Source organism: Tyto alba, unplaced genomic scaffold, assembly GCF_018691265.1.
Source record: "Tyto alba isolate M040663 unplaced genomic scaffold, T.alba_DEE_v4.0 Super-Scaffold_7, whole genome shotgun sequence".
Lineage (NCBI taxonomy): Eukaryota > Metazoa > Chordata > Aves > Strigiformes > Tytonidae > Tyto > Tyto alba.
In genome coordinates, this window is record NW_024881328.1 from 41368934 (window position 1) to 41388099 (window position 19166).

General features: G+C 49.3%; 1 protein-coding gene across 13 annotated transcripts in view; it reads right to left on the minus strand.

Moving 5' to 3' along the window:
* Positions 1-9948: 9948 nt before the first annotated feature.
* AGAP1 (ArfGAP with GTPase domain, ankyrin repeat and PH domain 1) overlaps positions 9949-19166 on the minus strand; it is a 390393-nt gene continuing 381175 nt past the window's right edge. For all 13 annotated transcript variants that reach the window (XM_042784244.1, XM_042784242.1, XM_042784241.1 and 10 more), the window contains one exon: positions 9949-18714. In XM_042784244.1, the coding sequence (XP_042640178.1) occupies positions 18511-18714 (204 nt within the window). In that variant the 3' untranslated portion in view covers positions 9949-18510. The remainder of the gene's footprint in view (positions 18715-19166) is intronic.

A 19166-nucleotide genomic window follows, 5' to 3' on the forward strand; every position in this document is an offset into this window, starting at 1 on the left:
TTTGGAGGGGGCCTTCTCCTGCCGAGCATCCCCCAGAGTGGGGCCGACCCCAATATCTGGAGAGATGGGTGAGGGGGGTCGGCACCCCTGCTGGGAATAACCCCCCTCCCCGCCAAGGACTGAGCATCTCCCCTGTTCCCCAAATGGGTGCAAGTTACCCCCTGCAAGAGACACCCACCCCCTCCGGGCTCGCTGTCCTCTCCTCCAGGATCGGGCCCCTTCCACAGGGCCGTTATCAATCTTCATCCGCGAGGAGGGGAGCGATGAGGCCGGTAAGCAACCGCCAATGCAAATTCCCGCCGTCACCGTCATAAAGCACCCGGCACCCTGACACACAAAAGCAACACCATATGTACGAAGACAACCTGTATGAATTATAAATCGCATCATAAAAATTGATTGCCTATCCCAACCCTTCGGAAACACGCGCGGGGCTTGGGGAGGGGGGGGGGTGGGGGGGGTGGGAAGAAACTCACCCCACGCCCCAAACCAGCCGCCCCACGGCGGGAAGGGGGATGCTCTGCCCAGCCACCCCGCATCCCTCGGGGGGTGCGAGGTCCCTTCCCGTCCCCCTCCCCGCCGCCGCGGGATGCTCGCCCGCCCCTTGCTTGCTCTTTTCTCCCTCCCGCTACGCCTGGCCCATAGAGAGCCTTAATCTATTTATTTCAAGCCACTTCATCCTCTCTCCCGCTTTTGTCCCGGCCCCAGCCTCTGGCTTTGTGGCAGGACCGCTGAGGTTTTAAAAGCCCCTTCCCCTATAGTTTGAGGTCTCCTTGGCTGCCTGAATTACAATGGCTAAAACAGGATTACACTGACCTGATCCTATTAAACTCGCCAATCGATCTGTGCCGCCCTCCCTCCGGCTCAGTGAACTTACTCGCCCAACTTTCCCCGGGGCTCAGCCTGAGAAGAGGAGAAGCGGAAGGCCGCCTTTCCAAGCAGGCCTGATGGAGGAAGGAAGGACGGACGGAGGCTATTTTCTATTTTTTTTTTTTTTTTTTTGGGAGCCACGTGGATTTAAAACCTCAGCTTTAGCTCCCGGCACCTCAGCCCCAAAGCAAAACACAGCGTTTTCTCAGTCTCGCAGGTGCTCTGACTCCCAGCCCCGGCGGAGAGATTAAGTCATACAGATAAATCATATAGAAAGGGATATTTTAGCTATCAGCGAAACGATTCTCCCTCCTTTTCATAAGGGCAACCCCTAAAGCTTCTTGCCGTGGGGCACGCAGCCTCCTGGCCCTCCTTCTACAAACAACCTGGTGTGGAAAAAAACCCCCCCCCGGGGAATAAAGAGCCTCAGCCGCGATGCCGGACCGAAGCCTGAGCGAGGGCTGCCCACGCTCCGGGTGCCCACGGGCCCCCCTGGTACCCACGGGGGGCTGGGCCCCCCGACGCTGCCATCATCTCCCCCGCCGATGCCCGGAGGACCGCGTCGCTGACCCAGCAGCGTGTCCTTTCCTTCCCTTTTATTTATAAAAAGGAGCGGAGGGAGAGGAGCGCCGACCCGGCTTAACGACGTTTTCCTCGTCAGCGGGTGAACGGACCTCGAATCGGCGGCGTTATCCGCTGCCAGGGGCTGCTCTGCCTCGCCTCGGTGCTATGGCACGCCACCATCTGCGGAGGAGCGGGCGCCTGGAATTAATCCCCCGCCGTCCCCCGGGAAAATAATTACAAGGCAGGGGAATAATCTAAAAATGGCAGTAAAATATGGGGTGTTTACGCTGACCTGCCGGGATGACTGAATTAGTGGCAAGGGGCCTGAATTAGTGGCAAAGGGCCTATCGCCGACTCCGGGGGAGCAGTTTTAATGCTCAAATCGTATTAATTAACAGAGCAAAAGACAAACCGGGGACTCCCATTTATAATTTTCTAGGAGCGTGTTCTCAACAGCGCGGAGCTGGAGCTCACGGGGTGAATGTGTGCTGCCAAGTGCCTGGAGCTCTTCCCTCTGCACACCCCCAGGCTACTCTGAAAGGTACCAATACCCCCAAACTGGCCTCCCAAAAAGGGGCATTAGCAGTGATCCCAATTGTTTTTTTTTTTTTTTAAAGGTAACGTATCCTGATACTGTCTGGGGTGACAAGAACTGCATCCGCCTGAGCCTAAATAAAAAGCTTTGCTGTTCTCCCTCCGCTTGCGGTCCTGTTCGAGATGTCTATTCTTGCTGCAAAAGCATCTGAACTCAGAAATGATGGGGGAAAATGGGGGTATGGCCCCCAAAATCCCTTTGAGAGACGTCTGCCTTCCTTGCTGCTGTTCCCAGAACAGCTAAAAGAAGCCATGGGCATGGTTACATGAATCAAGTAATTGCATTTTTTTTTTTTTTTTTTGCTGGCAACCTCGACTCGGAGTGAACCAGCCGACTTCTTCGGGCGATGGCTACATCTCCTTACTCAAAACCCTCTTGCGCACATCCCAGAAGTATCCTCAGGGCATGTCCCAACACCCCAAATTTAGTGGCTGGGGGTAATGCATCCTGTGAAATACACAGCCCCCCCCCAAAGCCCTACATTAAAATTACCAGCTCACCCTCCTGCCAAATTTCAAGGCTCTGCACCAAAGCTGGAAGGCACCTAAAAGGTTTTAAGTAGAAACAACTGTTTTTCCCACTGCTTAAAATGAAAATAAAAGCATCTTTTTCTTAGTGTTTTTTGCCCAAGACATCAAGAGGATTTGGGTTGAATTTCTCTCTTCCCCTCCAAACACCAAGACAGACCCCCAGTATGCAGCAATGTACCCCAAATAATTAAAACAATGTGCAGCCCCAACGGCAAGGACCAGTGCAAAGAGTTACCCAGTCCAACTGGCACCAGTAACGGCAGCTTTCTGGTCCACCCCACCCCCCCCAAATCGGCATTCATCTCCTCACAGGGAGAGGACGGATGACAGCAAAGACCTTCTGCAAACCATCACCGCTTGCAGATACGCCATCGAGCACCGAACATTTACAAATAGCCTGTTCATTGCTAAGAAGCCACTTGGGCTTTTATGAACGTCGTTATGGCCGTGGTCTAATAGTATCTATCAAAAACATTGCCTTTCTGAATTAGGGTAATGGTCATTTTTAAGACACACATCTGTATTTTTTTTTTAAACAGATGCTCGGCTTCTTAAGCCCATGACTGCTATTTCTCCCCCTCCCCAATTATTTTCATATTTCCCCATTTCCAAAGCAGCAATAAGTTCCCGCAAAAGAAGGGCAATAGGAAGTCTCTCTCTAAGAGAAATTGTTAATTTGGGATTTATAAAGGACTTTCCTTAATGAATAATAGTTGAGATCGATCTGTCTTCCTGTCTCATTCTGCAAAGTAACATTTGTAAAGTAAGGTGATCCCAATTACTCCCTCTAATAACCCTCTCCAGCAAGAGATTCCAGAGCTGCAGCCACGAAACCCGCCCGCCTGCCTCCTCTCCCCCAGACCCACGAGCATCACCTGCATCGGGGCTTTCAGCCTCCCTTCAGCTCAGGATCCCCCATCTCCCTGCCTGGCACCGACCGGCTCCATCACCCCAAAACCCCAGGGTGGGATGCCCTGCAACCCGCCCCCCTCCCCCCGAAGGATGCTCCAGCGGGCACCTTGGGACGTCCCACGCTGGGATTGTCACCCCTCGTCCCCAGGGTGCCAGGGGCTGGAGGGGGCCTGCAGCCCCTCAAAACGCCTGGTGCTCTGACACCCACCCACCTCCTGGCTTATCAGAGAGAGGAGGCTGAGAAATGACTTGATTATTGTCCGTAAGTGCCGCCACGGGGAGAAAATACTGGCACTAAAGGGCTCTTGAATCAACAGGAGGATGGCAGCGTGAGAATCGATGCCAGCAGCTCAAGCCAGGCAGATTCAGATTAGAAGCAAGGCTTTTTTTTTTTTTTTTTTTTTTTTTTTTTTCTTTCTTTAAAATATGGAGGACCATTGAAGAAGGATTGGGGGAGGGTCTGTCCAGCCCCTGGGGCTTTCAGCTTGGGGCTGGATGCCTTCGGGGAAGAGACGCTTTGGCCAAGTGTGGGTTTTTGCCATAGCAAATGCCTTCTCCAGCTGTTTTGCCACTTCTCCCCTTTCCTCCTGTCTCCCTTCCCTTGGGTTCCTCTCTACAGCAGGGAATGAAGGTGTAGAAATCCCATTCTCCCTTCTTTTGCTTGGTGCCATCCCACACACGTGTCCCTGCCCCACATCCAGAGCCTGGCGAGACTTCTGGAGGGGCAGGAGCCAAGGGAAGGGACCTTTCCACCATGCTTTAATTACCAAGTCCTGTTTCCCCAGCTCACCAACGCCTGGGAGAGAGGCAGGCTCTGCCACAGCACCAGCACTGCCCTTTCTCCTCGCCTCCACTCAAGAGACGTCCCGCATCAGCTCAGAGATGCTCCAGCAAACCCAGGGAACACTAATGCTGCTTTCCTGGTAATTACAGGGGGGAAAAAAAAAAAAAATATAGAAGAATTCCCCCCCCCCCCGTTAAAAAAAAAAAAAAAATGGCAAAATAAAATTCTCTTTTATATCGCCTTAGCGCAGCTGGAAGGAACTAAGAAGCACAAGTTGTAAGAGGCTTGCTCTGAGTCACCTTCAAAAGAGGTGACCCACGCACGACACTGCCTTTGGACACCTTGTCCCTGCCACAGGGACTATTTTGGGTGTTTGAGTTCTGTCACGCTGCCGGCGTGCAAAGGGCAGAACATGCCCCTTTTCTCTTCTGTGTCTGCAAGTGTCACCCTCCCGGTGAGCCGGAGCTGGGCACGGTGCTCGGACCCTCCCTCACCCCGTGGGGAGGGGATGCTGCGGGTACCACCCTGCCTGCATCCGACCTCAGGTGCTCACCGGGCAAATTTTACCAGCTCTGAGCGCTGGAAAGGGTGAAATCCTGATATATTTGTTCCCTTGGCACAAACCTCAGCACTGCCAGTATTAACTGGCCAGGCCGATTAGTGGCAGCCATCAGCCAATAAATAAATTGGAACCATCTCCAGACCTGATTAGCTTGCTAATTAAGCTCAGTTACAGGGAAATCTGCAGTCAATCAGCCCGGCCATTACAAGTTGGATCTGCAGAGCGGGAGCTGTAGATGCTGCATCTCTGGTGGGGAGGAGGAGGAGGAAGAGGAGGAGGAAAGGAGCGTGCTGCGGGTGGGAAAAAAGGTTGTCCTGAAATCCGCTTTCCTCAGCAGCATTCGGAGAGGCTCACCTCTCCGGGGCCATTCCCGACAGCCTTCAGTGCCCCCACGCTCGCCCCGGCTCCTGCCCCCCATGCTGGGGGCTGGGGGGGGGGGATTGCCCCATTTTGCCTCAGTCACCAAGCTGCTTGGCAGCACAATCCCTTTCCAGTCCACAAACTCCCAGAAACTGCAGAATGCCTCCAAAGACAGCCCATTCGGAAGGGTAAACACAGGGCTGGGGGGGGGGGGTGGTATTTTTTATTTATTTTTTTATTTTTATTTCTTTTGGGCTGGGCCAGGCTGCTTCCCTCCCTTCCCCACAGCAATGTGCAGCTCTGACACCTTGCTCCGGCTTTTCCCTCCCGCACCCAGCCGGCACCTGGGGACCTGCACCAAAATGCTGATGGACATCTTCATCCTGTTGCAGAGGCCACGGGCTCTCGGGGATTTCTTTTTGCTTGTGAAGTAGATGCAACCTCCCCCGGCCGGCGCAAAGCAGAGGCAGGATTTCAAGACATGTACCCATCTGTTGCTGTCAGCATTGCAGGACGCAGCGTTTTGGCATTCGGGGACCCCCTTGCTCCCTCCGGCTGCAGCCCCCTTATCTTGGCAGTTGCCAGTGGGCATCAGGCATTTGCTTTTCTCTTGATCTCATCCTTCCTCCGGCTCTGGCAGCTCGAGGCCGCTGGGGATCCCAGCCCTTGCTTCATTAGATGGAAATACCTGGCCCTTTGATTTCCACTCATCCTCCAAAACCGTGTGGATCGTTTGCTCCCGCACCCAAATGACAATAAGTGATTATTTTTCTAATGCAAAAGGTGATCAGGAGATTCTCTTTGGCCGAGCAACAAGCAGCCCTCAGCGTCGGCAGCACCAGTGCCAAGCCATTTCTTAAAAGGCTTGAGCAAACCCCGGGCACGTTATGTTCCCTAGGAGCCCAGCGTTAATCCCCGAGGAACAGGAAAGACCTGCAGGTGGTTTTGCAGCTCCGCATCCCTCCATCCCCCCTGCCCCACGGCACAGCATCGCCTTTTTATCTTCCGCCGCTTTAGCTCTTCTCATTCTCTCTTTGGCAAAAGGCAAGGACTCTCCCTGGCTTAAAAACAAACAGATCTGGAAGTCAGGGAGCGGAGATCGGTGGGGGCAGAATGCAAATAAATAAGTGCTAATTGCTGGCAGTGGCGCTGCGCGTCGAGCGTGGTTGCTGTGACCGCATTTATTGGCCAATTAAGGGCTTTACTGGACGTCAGGCGAGATAAACGGCTGCCTGGTGGGTTTCCCAGTCCTGGCGCCGGTTTGTGGGTTTCTCACTGCACATTTAGTGGTTTCACCAGGAGTAACCACGTTCCTCTAATACGCCCTCCAGGTAACTCCTGCAGTCTGTGCTCTCTTTTGATGGTTGGGCTTGATGATCTTGTAAGTCTTTTCCAACCTAAATGATTCCACGATTCTCCACGGTCACGTTCTGGGCATCGTTCGGGTGGGAATTGTAATGCTCTACCGGGGAAAACCTACACTGCCTGCTTCTCCTTCACCTGCCTCAGTTCAGAGTCAGGGTAAGGTCAAGTTTCTGAGCAGCATCTCTGGACGCCACTTGCACCTCCTGCCACCAAGTCACGGAGCGAGTCTGGGCCATGAGCCACGTGCGCTGGCCCTGGGAAGGGCTCAGGAGGCCCAGTTGGGCCAAGCTGCTCCGAACCAGGGGGTCCTGCTGCCAGCCTTCCTCCCCTGGGCCGTGCACCGGGAGGAGGGGAGCGGGGAGGAAGATGCTGGTGGTTCTTCACATCAGCGTTGCAGTTCAGCCGAGGAACTCCTCGATGCGGGATGCTGTGGGTGCTCAAAGCTTTCGAGAGATCCAGGGGATCGGCCAAATTGATGGAAGAGAAATCCACTGAGGATTGATTACTAAAGTCACCGAAAACAGGGGGCTCAGAAGTCCCTAAATTTTAAACAGTTACAGGCTGGGGAAATACACAGCAAAAAGCCCATGTAATTTGATTTTACACTCTCCTCCAGCATTGGCTTTTGGCCACAGGTGGAGAAAAAGTCTTGGTGCGGGTGGACCTTTGACTTGGCTCTTTAAGGCTACTCTTACCTGATATTTACGAAGCATAAAATGTTTTCTTTTGTTTATGAAAACAGCTGAATTTGGGTGAGCTTGGCTCTCTCCTGAGAAACCAAGCTGTTAACCATCACATTGCATGCGACCGCCGCGCGTGCTATCCTCAGTCCCATCGCTCCCTTCATACCAGTTTAGATTTGTGTTGAAGAACAAATGAGAAACAGCAAGACTGCCAAGGGAATGATTTTGAATGAGGCCTAAAAAGCATGTGGTACCTATGGAGCAAGCGCCTTCTGGGCTCCAGAGCAGGTTTCTTGAGCTGGTGCTCCCAGCATCCATCAAAGCTAATTCTTTGTAGGTGAGGGTGGAAATGCACGGCAAGGCCTTATGGCAGAGCAACAGTTTAGGCTTTACAGTAAATTGTTTTTTTCTTATATATATATAAAAAAAAAAAAAAAAAAAGAAAAAAGGAAGAAAAAAAAAGTAAAAAAGGGGGTTTTCCCCTTACTCTCATTATGGGAATCAGTAATTTTCCTTCCAAAACTCTTTCTGACCCCTGTTGCTTTGCAGTAGGATATTTTCATTTTTTCCTAGGCATCTGTGAATGCCACCAGCTGAGAGCATTTCAGGGGTACGCGGGGGTGGGCGTGGGGTAGGTGAGAAATGTGGTGTGGCCCTGAAGGACATCCTTAAATTTGCTCCACCATCCCTGGGCACCAGGACCTTCCAGGAGAAGCCAGGTCGTAGGAGGGTTGTTAGAGACAGTGAGCAGCCAGCCGTGCCCATCACAAAATCAAACCCCAAACGCCTTTAGGAGGGCAAAGGAGAGGAGGGACGGATGATTCCTAAAAAAAGCACTACTATAGCTTTACACCCAGGGGGAATCCAAAACAAGCTCTCCCACGTTTGAAGTTCACATTTCAAACCCAGAAGGGGACAACACAAAGCACCCACCTCCTGCTTTGGTGCTGGTTGGGCGCATGATGGGGTTAAACAGGGTGGGAAATGCTTGCAAGAACAAAGGCATACAGTTGCTGCATGACAAAACAGTGATGTAGACCCCCCAAAAAGTAAAAAAAAAAAAATAACTCCACAAGCAGTCCTGTAGTTTTCCATCCCCCACGGTGCTGCTACAGGCTCCCTGGAGCACTTAGAGAATTGATGAGCAGAAAAGGAAAGAGAAAACCTCCCTCAAACCCCAAGCAAATCCCCATCAGACAGGACAGAACCGACAGCTCCCTGCAGGTGGGAGACCCGATGGGATGGGCAATAACCTGAAGAATGAACAACTTTAGGCCAAGACATAAGCAGATGTAAAAAATAAAACCAAAAAAAAAAAAACCCCAAGCCCATACTGCAGGCAGTCCCTTTGAGTCCATGAAGATGCAAGCTCACCTTTCCAACCTTGGCCAGGTCATCTCCTGAGGAAAATCCCGCTGCAGCAAGATCTCCAGTCCCGTCATGCTTTGGAGATCCCATCCATCTTGCTAGTGGCTTTGACCATGCTGCCCTTTGGTTATCAGCCCATGCACTGTGTTGGGTGCAAAACCAGAAGAGACATCCCCAATCTGCTGCTTCCCCACTGCTTCCCTATGGCTATCACATCCCCCTCTTTGTGTCTCTTTTCGAGGGAAATTCCCCACTTTTTCCACTTCTTCGTAGCTCTACTCATTTCTGAACATCCCTAATTTCTCTGTGTCTTTTATAAGATGGGACAAGCATAGATGGCGAAACCGTAGCATTGGTTGCCTCGCTCCGCGGTGCCCTTATAGATCTTAAAATCTTGCACCTCCTTCTTCACCCCAGGGCACGTTATTCAAGTCATCTCCCGTTTTTTTTTTTTTTTCCCCCATCAATGCACATTTACTGAATTTTATCTGCTATTCTCTACGTACCTACCTTGACACCACATAGCTCTCTTGGCCTCGTGCAGTTTTTCGGCAGCCACCGATACCGCCAACCGTACCGCCAACCCGTCGCGACACAGTGGTCCTGGCAGGGACCTTTTTGGCCTGTGGCTAGCTACCAGTCTGCTCGGGTGAAAAACCATCACCTCCTGCTTCCCTCTCCATCTCATCCCTCAACCTTCCGCATCAGGGCAATATTTTGTCTTCTCCTTGGGCCTACTTAGATTCCTGATTTCTTCTTGTGATGTACTTGGGCCAGGACCGTTAAAAATGAAAATAAATGTCAATCAGTTGCCCATTGTTCGGGGCTTTAAATGACTTGCTCAGAGAAGCCTAATAGAGAGCCATGATTTTCCTTCAAAGAAGTGATTAGACCATACCATATCATGACCTTAAAGATGTTTTATTATTCTTATTTTAAATGATCATTTCAACCAATTTAGCAGATACAGATGTAACCGTTACTGGCCTAATTCCTTGGATCTCCTCCAGAGACTCTTAAAGCCAAGGTGCAACATTTACTACTCTCTCTTCCTCGGGGAGAATAACTGTTTTTAATGAAAGCTCGCATATTTTTGCTGGGAGATCTGTCATTCAGTTCATAAGCACTTTCAGAACTCTTAGATATACACCATTACGGTCAGGTTGACTTATTGCTTTTTAATTTATCAATTTGCACCATTACCAGCTCTTCTGACATCCCAGGTCTCGGATAATACTTCATCTTTATTACTGGCAAAGAGTGACAGGATCTCATCATTAATAGGAGAAGGAAGTGGGGCCAGGGCAGGTGTATCTCAATAACACGGCAATGAAGACTCAAGCAAAGAGGCAAGCTGCGACGAACAAGTTTTCTTGTCTTTATTAGAAAGAGACCTATACAATATAGCAGCCTCTCTCTGCAGTACTTTACAACTTTTTTTTCTTTTTTTTCTTTTTTTTTTTTTTTTAATTATTCAGAATACTGTACAGCTGACACAAAAATCTCAATGCGGAGAGAGAGGAAAGGGAAACATAATACAAACTGGCATACTTAAACCAAAATCATATGAAACAACAGGCAAAGTGAAATGTTTGTCAATCGGTTTAATTACAGTACAAACAATATAAATAAAGCATCATTGAGTCATTGTAAAACAAACTTGCCGAATGAGGTAATATAAAAACAACAACAAAAGACGTATTGTTTTTTTTTAATAATTTCCACACTGTCTTGTCATCATTTATACATTACTATTTACAGAAACAGAACAAAACAAAACAAAACAAAAAACAACCCAAAACTTGCTCTAAAGCCTGCCGTGTGCTAGGTGTCTGCTGCCTCTACCCTAAGCGGAGGTCTCGGGTGTCCCTACTCACCCGGGCTCCCCCTTCTCCCCATCCCAACCAGAAAGACAAACGTCACAAAGCAGAAAATCTGAAAGACTTTGGGGCTAAACGTGGCCAAACGTTAAACCCTAGCCTTTGCAGGTGGTCGCAGGGTATTAAGGAATAAAGAAAAAAAACCCTAGCATACGTATCTGCTTCCCAAGCAGTGCCAGTGGCGCTTCCCAAAATAAAGGTGCCGGCTAGATTGAACCTCAAATCACCACCTGGCTGACGCCAGGGGCCAAACTCCGACTTCAAAGAGGTCACGATGCAGCCCATCCGCCCCCAGCTTGAAGCCGCTGGGCAAAGCATTCGGGATATGCTCAAACCCTGCTGCAGGCGAGAGGTTTAAGGCAGCGGGAGCTGCAGATCCAGGCCCGCGGCGATCCCAAGCCAGAGTCCAAAGGCAACCGTTACACAAAACAAGTCCCCGGTGTTTGAAAAGACGCTCCTCTCCCAAATAACCCTTCAGTCTGTGCACCCACCGACGCGAGCTGCCTGCAAGTGAAAGATGCTTTTGACAATTAAATAGTAAAAGAAAGCTGGACCGAATGCATGCGGTCCCCTGGAAACGTGGTATTCCCCCGGAGCAAAGGAAATTCCCTTTCAGAGGATGGACACATCCTATTTTCCCCGTGGGTTGGCAAAATGAGCTCAGTAGATTCAACGGAGAATCCAGTTGAATCCCTGGGTACATCCTAAAAAACGCTCAGAAGGGTTTTCAACAGCATTTCAAAGTAATTATTTGTCCTAGATGCAAGAAGGGGAAATGAAAGATGCTCCCACCATTTCTGCACGCCCAGCTGTGTTTCCTACCACACCTTGCCTAGTGCCAGCAAACATCCTTCTCGCCCTCTCTCTACTGATTTCCCCTGAAAGGATATAAACCCAAAGCAAGGCTAGAAATGGTGTGAGCAACACTTGGTCAAGCTTTCCTGGAGCACTCAGTACACGCAAAGCCTCCGCACTTCAGCCGAGGTTTGTGGCTCCCTCCTGGGGAAATTTTGGGGCCAGAGCTTAATGGCCAAGAAGATGTGGAGGGAGGGATGAAGAGCTGCTCTTGGGGAAGGATCCACCTAGGTAACGCTCTTCAGAAACGTCTGAGCAGCGTCACCCCCGACGGCCCCACAAACAGCAGCACGACCCGAAGCATCGCCGAGTCAGCTACAGGAGGACAGCAAGCTGGTCCCACAGTTAAATTCAGCCAGTAAGCTGTGTTTCAAGCAAATTTATATAAAAAAGCGCTTCCGAGCAGCAAGTCCTCTGTCCTTTCCACCTTCAGAATCTCTTTCCCCAGTGTTTCCCATGATAACACCCCAGGGCTGGTGAGCTGGGCTTTCTTCTCTCAAGCAAGGGGGCCAGCTTCAGCCCCGGTGGCCAAGTTAAAAGTTTTCTCAAGTTGAGTGCTGCTGTCTGAAGAAGCTGTTTTGTTTTGTTTTTTTTTTTTTTTTAAAACCTCTGAGGCAGGTTTTTGTGCGAGTCCTGAGCATCTGATGGCTCGCAAGAGCCGCAGCAAGCCTGTACCTCCTATTCCTCCACCTCTCCATCCCTCGGGCAGGTGCTCCCCATCCTGCGCCTGTCTCCTGCGCTCTTGGGAATGGCCGGTCTCAAGTCAAACTGGGAAACTTGCCCGTTTAGAAACATCTAACTGAAAACCAGGCTCTAGCTATAGATTTTGATTAACGTGTAAATGTGCGCACGTGCATTTCCACCGTTGCTAACAGCAGTATGTAGAGCGTATATGCATATATCAGCACACATATGCACACCAAATGCAAAGCACGTGTCCTCAATGACCTCCATGTGATCCACTGCCTTTACCTTAGGACTCAAACTACCTTGACTGCACTTCATCCACCGATTCACCTCAACTCAATCCCCAGATCTGGGAACTAGTTGCCAAATAGCAACCCACCTTCAGCACCAAAACCCTTCCTCGGTCCTGCATGAGCTTGGGGTTTGCCTTCAGCACGGATCAGACACTATCAAGTTGTCTGCTGCGAGGGGTTTTACTCCCTGCACCTTGTCATTCAAGAGGACCAGGGAAGCGTTTTCAGCTACTTCGGTTCTCAGGAACAAAAAAACATTGATCGGTTCTGGAAAACAGGGCATACACAAAAGAGCTGATGGTGCATTCACTGCCAGCAAGCAACATGGTCATCCCAAACGCATGCCATTAGACCTCTGTAAGCATCCCCACGCCCCCCCCCACCCCCCCTTCCCATTTTGTACATAGCACACAGGTAAAAATTACTAGCTCTGAAGCACTGCAAAATAGTCAATCCTTAGTACTGGAAGCTAAACACACATCCAGAAAGTTCATGGCCATGAGAAAGCTGAAGCTCTGCCTGTCAACAGAACTGACCGCTACTGCTTGAATATGCCACAGGGATTTGGGAGAGAGGCAGACATATAGAGATGAAGAGGCTAAAACTGCTGAAACGCACAAAGACATTTTTATTTCATCCACCCACAAGCAGAAGTACCCCCCAAGCATTCAGGGAACGGTAGTAAACGATGGGAGTTAATTCACCCACATATTGCTGTCACCTGAAATGAAACAGAGGGGCCAAGATGACCAGAAGCATGGCTAACGATTTGGGGCTTAAGATGTCTCTAAAAAAAAAAAAAAAAAACCAAAACAAACCCAAACCAACTTTTTACTTTCAGAAATCATGCAATCCTCCTCTCAAAACATGAGCTATTCACAGCTCCTGAAAATCTTGGCCAAAACCCTTCAAACCTCCCTTTAAAACATGAGACAGATTCAGTCAACTCAAGGGAAACTATCATGAGATGAGATCACCCAATATTTACTTGAAAAACTGGCCCACACTAAACAACAAACCAAAACCTAGAATATCATAATACAACAAATCTACCTACCTACAGCTTTGGGTATCTTGCTCTATTACCTCTACATTTTTTTCAAAATGGAGATTATTTTCTAATAAAACCATTCAAGCCAACCTTCTTTTTGCAGCTTAGAATTTAAGAAGTCAAAACTCATGGCAGAACTTTTTAATCTGGGGTAGTTTAGTGGTTTTGTACCTTGAAAAGAACTTTAATCTGTAGCGGATTTTTTAAAATTTTTCTGCTCCGCAGCAAACACAAGAACATCCTAAAATGTTTTTCTACACGATAAATTTTACCCAAGAATCACCAAGAATGGAAGGAGATGTTGAATTGAGGATCCGAGACTACTAGCCAGAGATGCCGTGTACGCATCGCCGTAGCAGCCACCGGACGGGAAACGAAGATGCCTGACGATGAGATGAGGATGGGCAAGTTGCCTCCTACCCAGCCAAGCTGCCCCAGGTTTGGTCCCCGACTCTCTCCTCCTTCACCTTGAGGCCCTCCAGCCACAATGACCATTTGTTCCCTCGTTAAGGTGCAAACACGGCTCCCCGAGACGTTTGGAAAGGGCCCCTTCGGGACCCCCTTGTGAAAAATGTGCTTGTCTCCACTATTACTACTTTATACTAGAAACTACAAATTACTTCATTTTTCCCGATCTCCATACAAATATAAAGGATGAAGGTACCCAAACCCCATATAATCTAATTATACTACATTACAGTGCTGGAGATCATCTCTAAGCCCGTATCTGCATTCCCACCTCTATTCCTCTCCCTACGTTACTCAGCTTCCTCTGGCCAGGGGAAATCTCCAAATGCAGCTAAATCTCTTTTTGCATTAACACACATAATTTAGGGAGACGCGGAAAAGACATCAAATTAAACAATATTAACGTTTACACAGTTATTATACACTATGCCCTATGAAATGCCAAGGTTCTCCAAAAATAGCTTTTCTTCTTCTGCCCCCTTTCAGCAACGAAATCAGAAATCTGGTATTGGGAGGCCTTGGCCAAATCTCTGCACTGACAGGACCCTGAATTTTCCCAAGGCTAGATATTTATTTCTTCATAAATAGTGAGGAGAAGTAAACCCCCCTCAACTCTGGGAACATCAAGGTTCAGATGCTGGGTGCGACACATCCGACTCATCTCCACCCTTCAACAGCAATTAGCTTAAAACAAATAGAAGGAAAGTGCTGATGTTAATAGCAATGGCTGACTCGCTTATAGTGTGTTAGTCGTCGTGGATAAAGTGCAGAGGAAGGGGGATTTAAAGATATCTGGGATGATTAAAAGGGTTAAATGGGGGAGCAATGGAAACCACAGCCGTGGACTCCATTTATGGAGAAAACAGCCTTAGCTAACATGTTTCTGCTGGGATTTCTTACTGACTTGATCTCAATTTGGTTTTAATTTGCTCATAACACGCTCAAAGGGCGTAAACAGCTTGGCAAGGGGGTCCCATAAAAGCAACGAGAGGGGCCAAACGGGAGACGAAGAACCGAAAACGGACGGGTTAACAGGGTGAAAGCAAGGGGAACGATTCCTGCAGGTTCTCCAAGTGACGGTATGTATCGGCTGCTTCCGCACCCGGACGACTTCAGGAACATCCTTTGCAAAGTGCAAACGCATCCCCCTGAAAGCACGCAGAAAGCCAAGCCCCTCTGGGTTCCAGCCACGGGCAACTTCCTCCACGCTCGCTCTCCGCTGCGGTGGGAAGGGGTTTCCCCTCCCCTCCTTCACCACGCAAGGAGGGGATGGAGGCTACGCTGGCCTGACGTCCTCGCCAGGTGGCCTGTCCCACTAGCTCAAGGTGCCACACAACGTCTCACAGCCATCCACCCAAGCCCGTTGGTTTGAGCAGGGGATGCTGTAGCCAACACCCTGCGGGGCACGGACCCTCGCTCTGTTCTCCCGTGGCTGGGGCATCACCAGCTGTCGTGCCAGAGAAGGTCTCTCCTGACATGGACAGACGGCGCCGGGTGACCTCCCGCCTCTCGAAGGGATCGCCTCTGCATGCACAACTGGGTACCCTCCCTGCAGACCCCCAAATGTCTGGGGGAAGTCATCACATAGTCTATGACACTCCAACACAGGTACTGCCAATGCTTACTCCTCCAAGGGAAAAAAACCATGTTTAGGTTAAAAGCAACCGTGCTACCGCTTAATTAAAGCATGAGGTTATTAGCTGGCTAGCCTGGATATATCATTTTCCCTAAATACAATGGAATTTCCTCCCCTAAAAATATTCTGCGTTTTTTTGATGTTTGCGCCTTCAGAAAATTTTCATGAAAGGAGTATATGCTTACTCTACCCGAAATCTGCATGACAGCCCGGTTGCTTTTGTTTCTCAAACATCACTCTCAGCTTTCTAAGAGGAAGGTGGCCCAAAGAGAAGATTAGATTATGTACAGAAAATATTCTCAACTGGGAAAAAACGCAGCTCAGAAATGGGATACGCATTGAGAACTTAACGGCAGCAAAGCTGCCTACCAGGTCTTCGAAAGATTGGACTTGGTTTTCGGATACAGGTGCCCTTGATGCTCCCAGGGGAACAGCAGGCAGCTACAGCACCTCTGGGACCACGAGCCGCGATTCCCAAATCCCTGCTGCGTGTCCCCCCCCCCCCCGTAGAGGTGTAAAGCTCGTGAGCACCAAGACACAGCGGGCTTCACAGCATCCCCTTCAGCTCCACGTTAGGGGGGGTCGTCCCGTCGCTGAAGGACCACCCGTAAGTACCAAAGATCAGGGAGCTGCACGGGAATGATGGAGAAGTAGCAATTGCAACAACCACCCTTCCTCAGTTAAAAAAATAAAATCAAATTACCCCAGGATGAAGAGAATCAGCTGTAGCCTTACTCTGATGCAGCCAGTCTCGGCTGGTTGAAGAAAGATTCCGTACCCTGCCCCCCCCCCGCCCCAAATAGTCAAAGGTCTATACAGTAACAAAGTACAAAATGAGAACACCACCGAATAGGAAAAGCTCAGTCGATATTCTTGTGCTTCCGCCTTGAGGCTCGCTTTTCTTCCAAAATGTGATGATTTTACACCAAATCCGTAATTATCTGATTTAATACCCCGATTACGTTCTTCCCTTCACATTTTGTCCACATGTATTTTAGCAGTTGCTACGCTCCTCCCATTTGTACACAAGCCAAATGGAATCCAGAGCCCCAAGGAAGAATACCACTGAAGGCTTAGGAAATACATATGAGCAGGTCGATTTGCAAATTACTATGCTGTGTGCACCTCACTGCCTTCACGTAATTGCTCCTTTGCCATCAAATTCAGTGGAGTTTTCAACTTTCTCCGTGATATACCCTTCCCCCATCTTCACATTGCCATATGCCACTTAAAAAAAAAAAAAAAAAAAAAAAAAAAAAAATCACTTTTCTGCCTGCCAAAAACCATACAGCCTGCTTCCCAGTGCCAGAATCCTACTTTGCGGAAAACAGGAGAAGCTGGGATCTGCCCGGTAATACCAAAATAATCAAATCAAGTATTAAAACTTGGAATTCAAATGAACTGTCCAGGCTACTTTCACAAGCCATTTTTCTTCCAGAAAGCAGCCAAGTTGGGAGTCAAGCGCAGCCATGCCCTGCCCGCCGCGGTGAAGGCTATCAATTCTGAACTTAATCAAATCTGATCTTCCCACAGCCAGACTAGGGCTTTTTGTCTTGGCTTGTGAAAGCTTCGTGACTTCTGGAGTAAAATATATTTACAGCGCTTAGAAACAGCCTCTTTTTCCTTTCTATACTTTTTTTTTTTTTTTTTTTTTTTTTCTCCCATGCCAAACATGCCATAATCTCCTTCTGATACGTTCCTCAAAGGCTTGCAATGGAAACAAGAGTTCACTGCTGGGAATATTTTCAATGTACAATGATCTGTAACCCACAGATCCTAACTAGTTGCACATTATTTAGTTCACATCCATTACAGTTTATAAATTAACAGAGATGTCATTTTCTGTACAAAAAAAAAAAAATAATCAATGCATATTTATGTTTTTTTTTTATTCAAATAGATTTTACATACATATCATCTAGAGACACAATACAAAAATCTGTATAAGTTAGGCAATGCATCACAGGAGTGACCAAAAACTCAACACATTTACCTTGGCAAAATGACAGAACCTATTTCTGCTGGCTGAAAAAGTATTAGCCTTTAATGCGTTTATTAATTTCACTAAACGTACTTGAAATGTTTTTCCTTAGCGGTATTCATTATTCCTTTTTGTGTTTCATAGTTACTCTTATTTATTTTTTCCATTTTGTTTTTACACCAAGGAGACTGCAGTCAAATAACACTCAGCAACTCATTTCCTCTCTTTGGACTGAAAAATTAAACAGATACTAAATTATGACAGTGAATTTAGAAAGGAGGGCTCCAAGGGCTTGAAAGAACATGTCTGAGATAATATGATGCTTCTAAGAATATTGCAATCACATCCAAGCAATCACCGAAGCGTGCCATGTAACTACCTCCTCAGCTAATATGCTTTTTTCTCCGTGATGACTAATCATGTTCTATTAAACAGCGGTAATGCTGGAAGAACTCAACTATACAAGTGTAATGAAGCCAGTATTCTCCCCGGACAGATTAGCTACAACTGATTTGACACATACCATCATAGGAGCTTCAAACCTGACAAACTCTGTGCTTGCTTCTGATTTATGCCGTCAAGCTCTTCAGAGAAGAGAATGAAATCCAGGCGTCGCGTTTGGTAGAGGTGAAATGTACTGATGTGCTTAACTGTCAGTTACGGAAAGTCACCATCTCTCCTTCCTTCTCCTCTCGCTCGCCTCTCCCTCCGCCCCTTCCCTCCGCGCTCGGGGAGCCTGCGTCCCCCCCGCCCCGGGGGACGACTGCTCTCCCGCGGTCCCGGTGCCACGCGCCGTGCGTCCTGCTCAACCCACGTGCTCTCGCCCGCTCGTGGCCGCCGTTCGAGAGCTGTCACTGAAACCAACCGCTTCCTCTGCAGCCCCTTTTTTGCTCCTTCTCATCCCCTCGCGCTCTCCAGACGCGCCGTTTCCGGATGGGACAGGGGTGTACCGAAGGGAAAAGGGAAAAGGAGAGTTACCAGACTCACAGAGCAGAGCTGTGATGGGGATGGAGGAATATGAGGCTGCGGATGTAATTCAGGTCAGCGAAATGCCCGAGTGAGCTCCTCAGATGATGGTGGGCATCCTCCCGCTGCTGTTGTTCCGGTTATTGTTCTTCCTGGACAAGTTTGGAGTGGCCATGAGGACGAAGCGCTCGTCGGGGCAGCCGTACTGGAGGAGAACGTCGACGCACTCCTGGCTGGCGGCCTGCCGGGCGTAGGCCAGCGCCGTGTTCCCGTGGGCGTCGCGCGCCATCACGTCGACGCCGTACTACGGAGAAGAAGAGACGGGCCGTTGGAAGGCGCGGTGCCAAGGGAGCGCTTGCGACGGGGGGGGGGGGGAGAGGATTCGGGACAGCTAGGTGGGAATTTAAGCGAGGGGGGGGAGAGGGAGGGAGAGGGAGAGGAGGGAGCGGGCGGGACAACGCGAGCGCAGTGGCATCAAGGTCCCGACGGGGAGAGACTCTCACGTGTGGGGCAAAATGTGCCGCAGTGGTGTTTCAAAGAGGGGAATCTCTCCTTCCTCACTTCCCACGCCCTCCTCCGCTTTCCATCAAGCCGCGCGCGGGAGGAAACATGTTTTTTTTTTTTTTTTTTTATCACGGTGCTGTCTTCTGAGCGCACGCGGTGAGGAACACCCAGACTCAGGACACCAAGCAAACTCCTTGTGAAACCCTCAAGTGGCAGGCCTGGGAGGTCCCGCCGAGGGACGCAAGCCGAGCG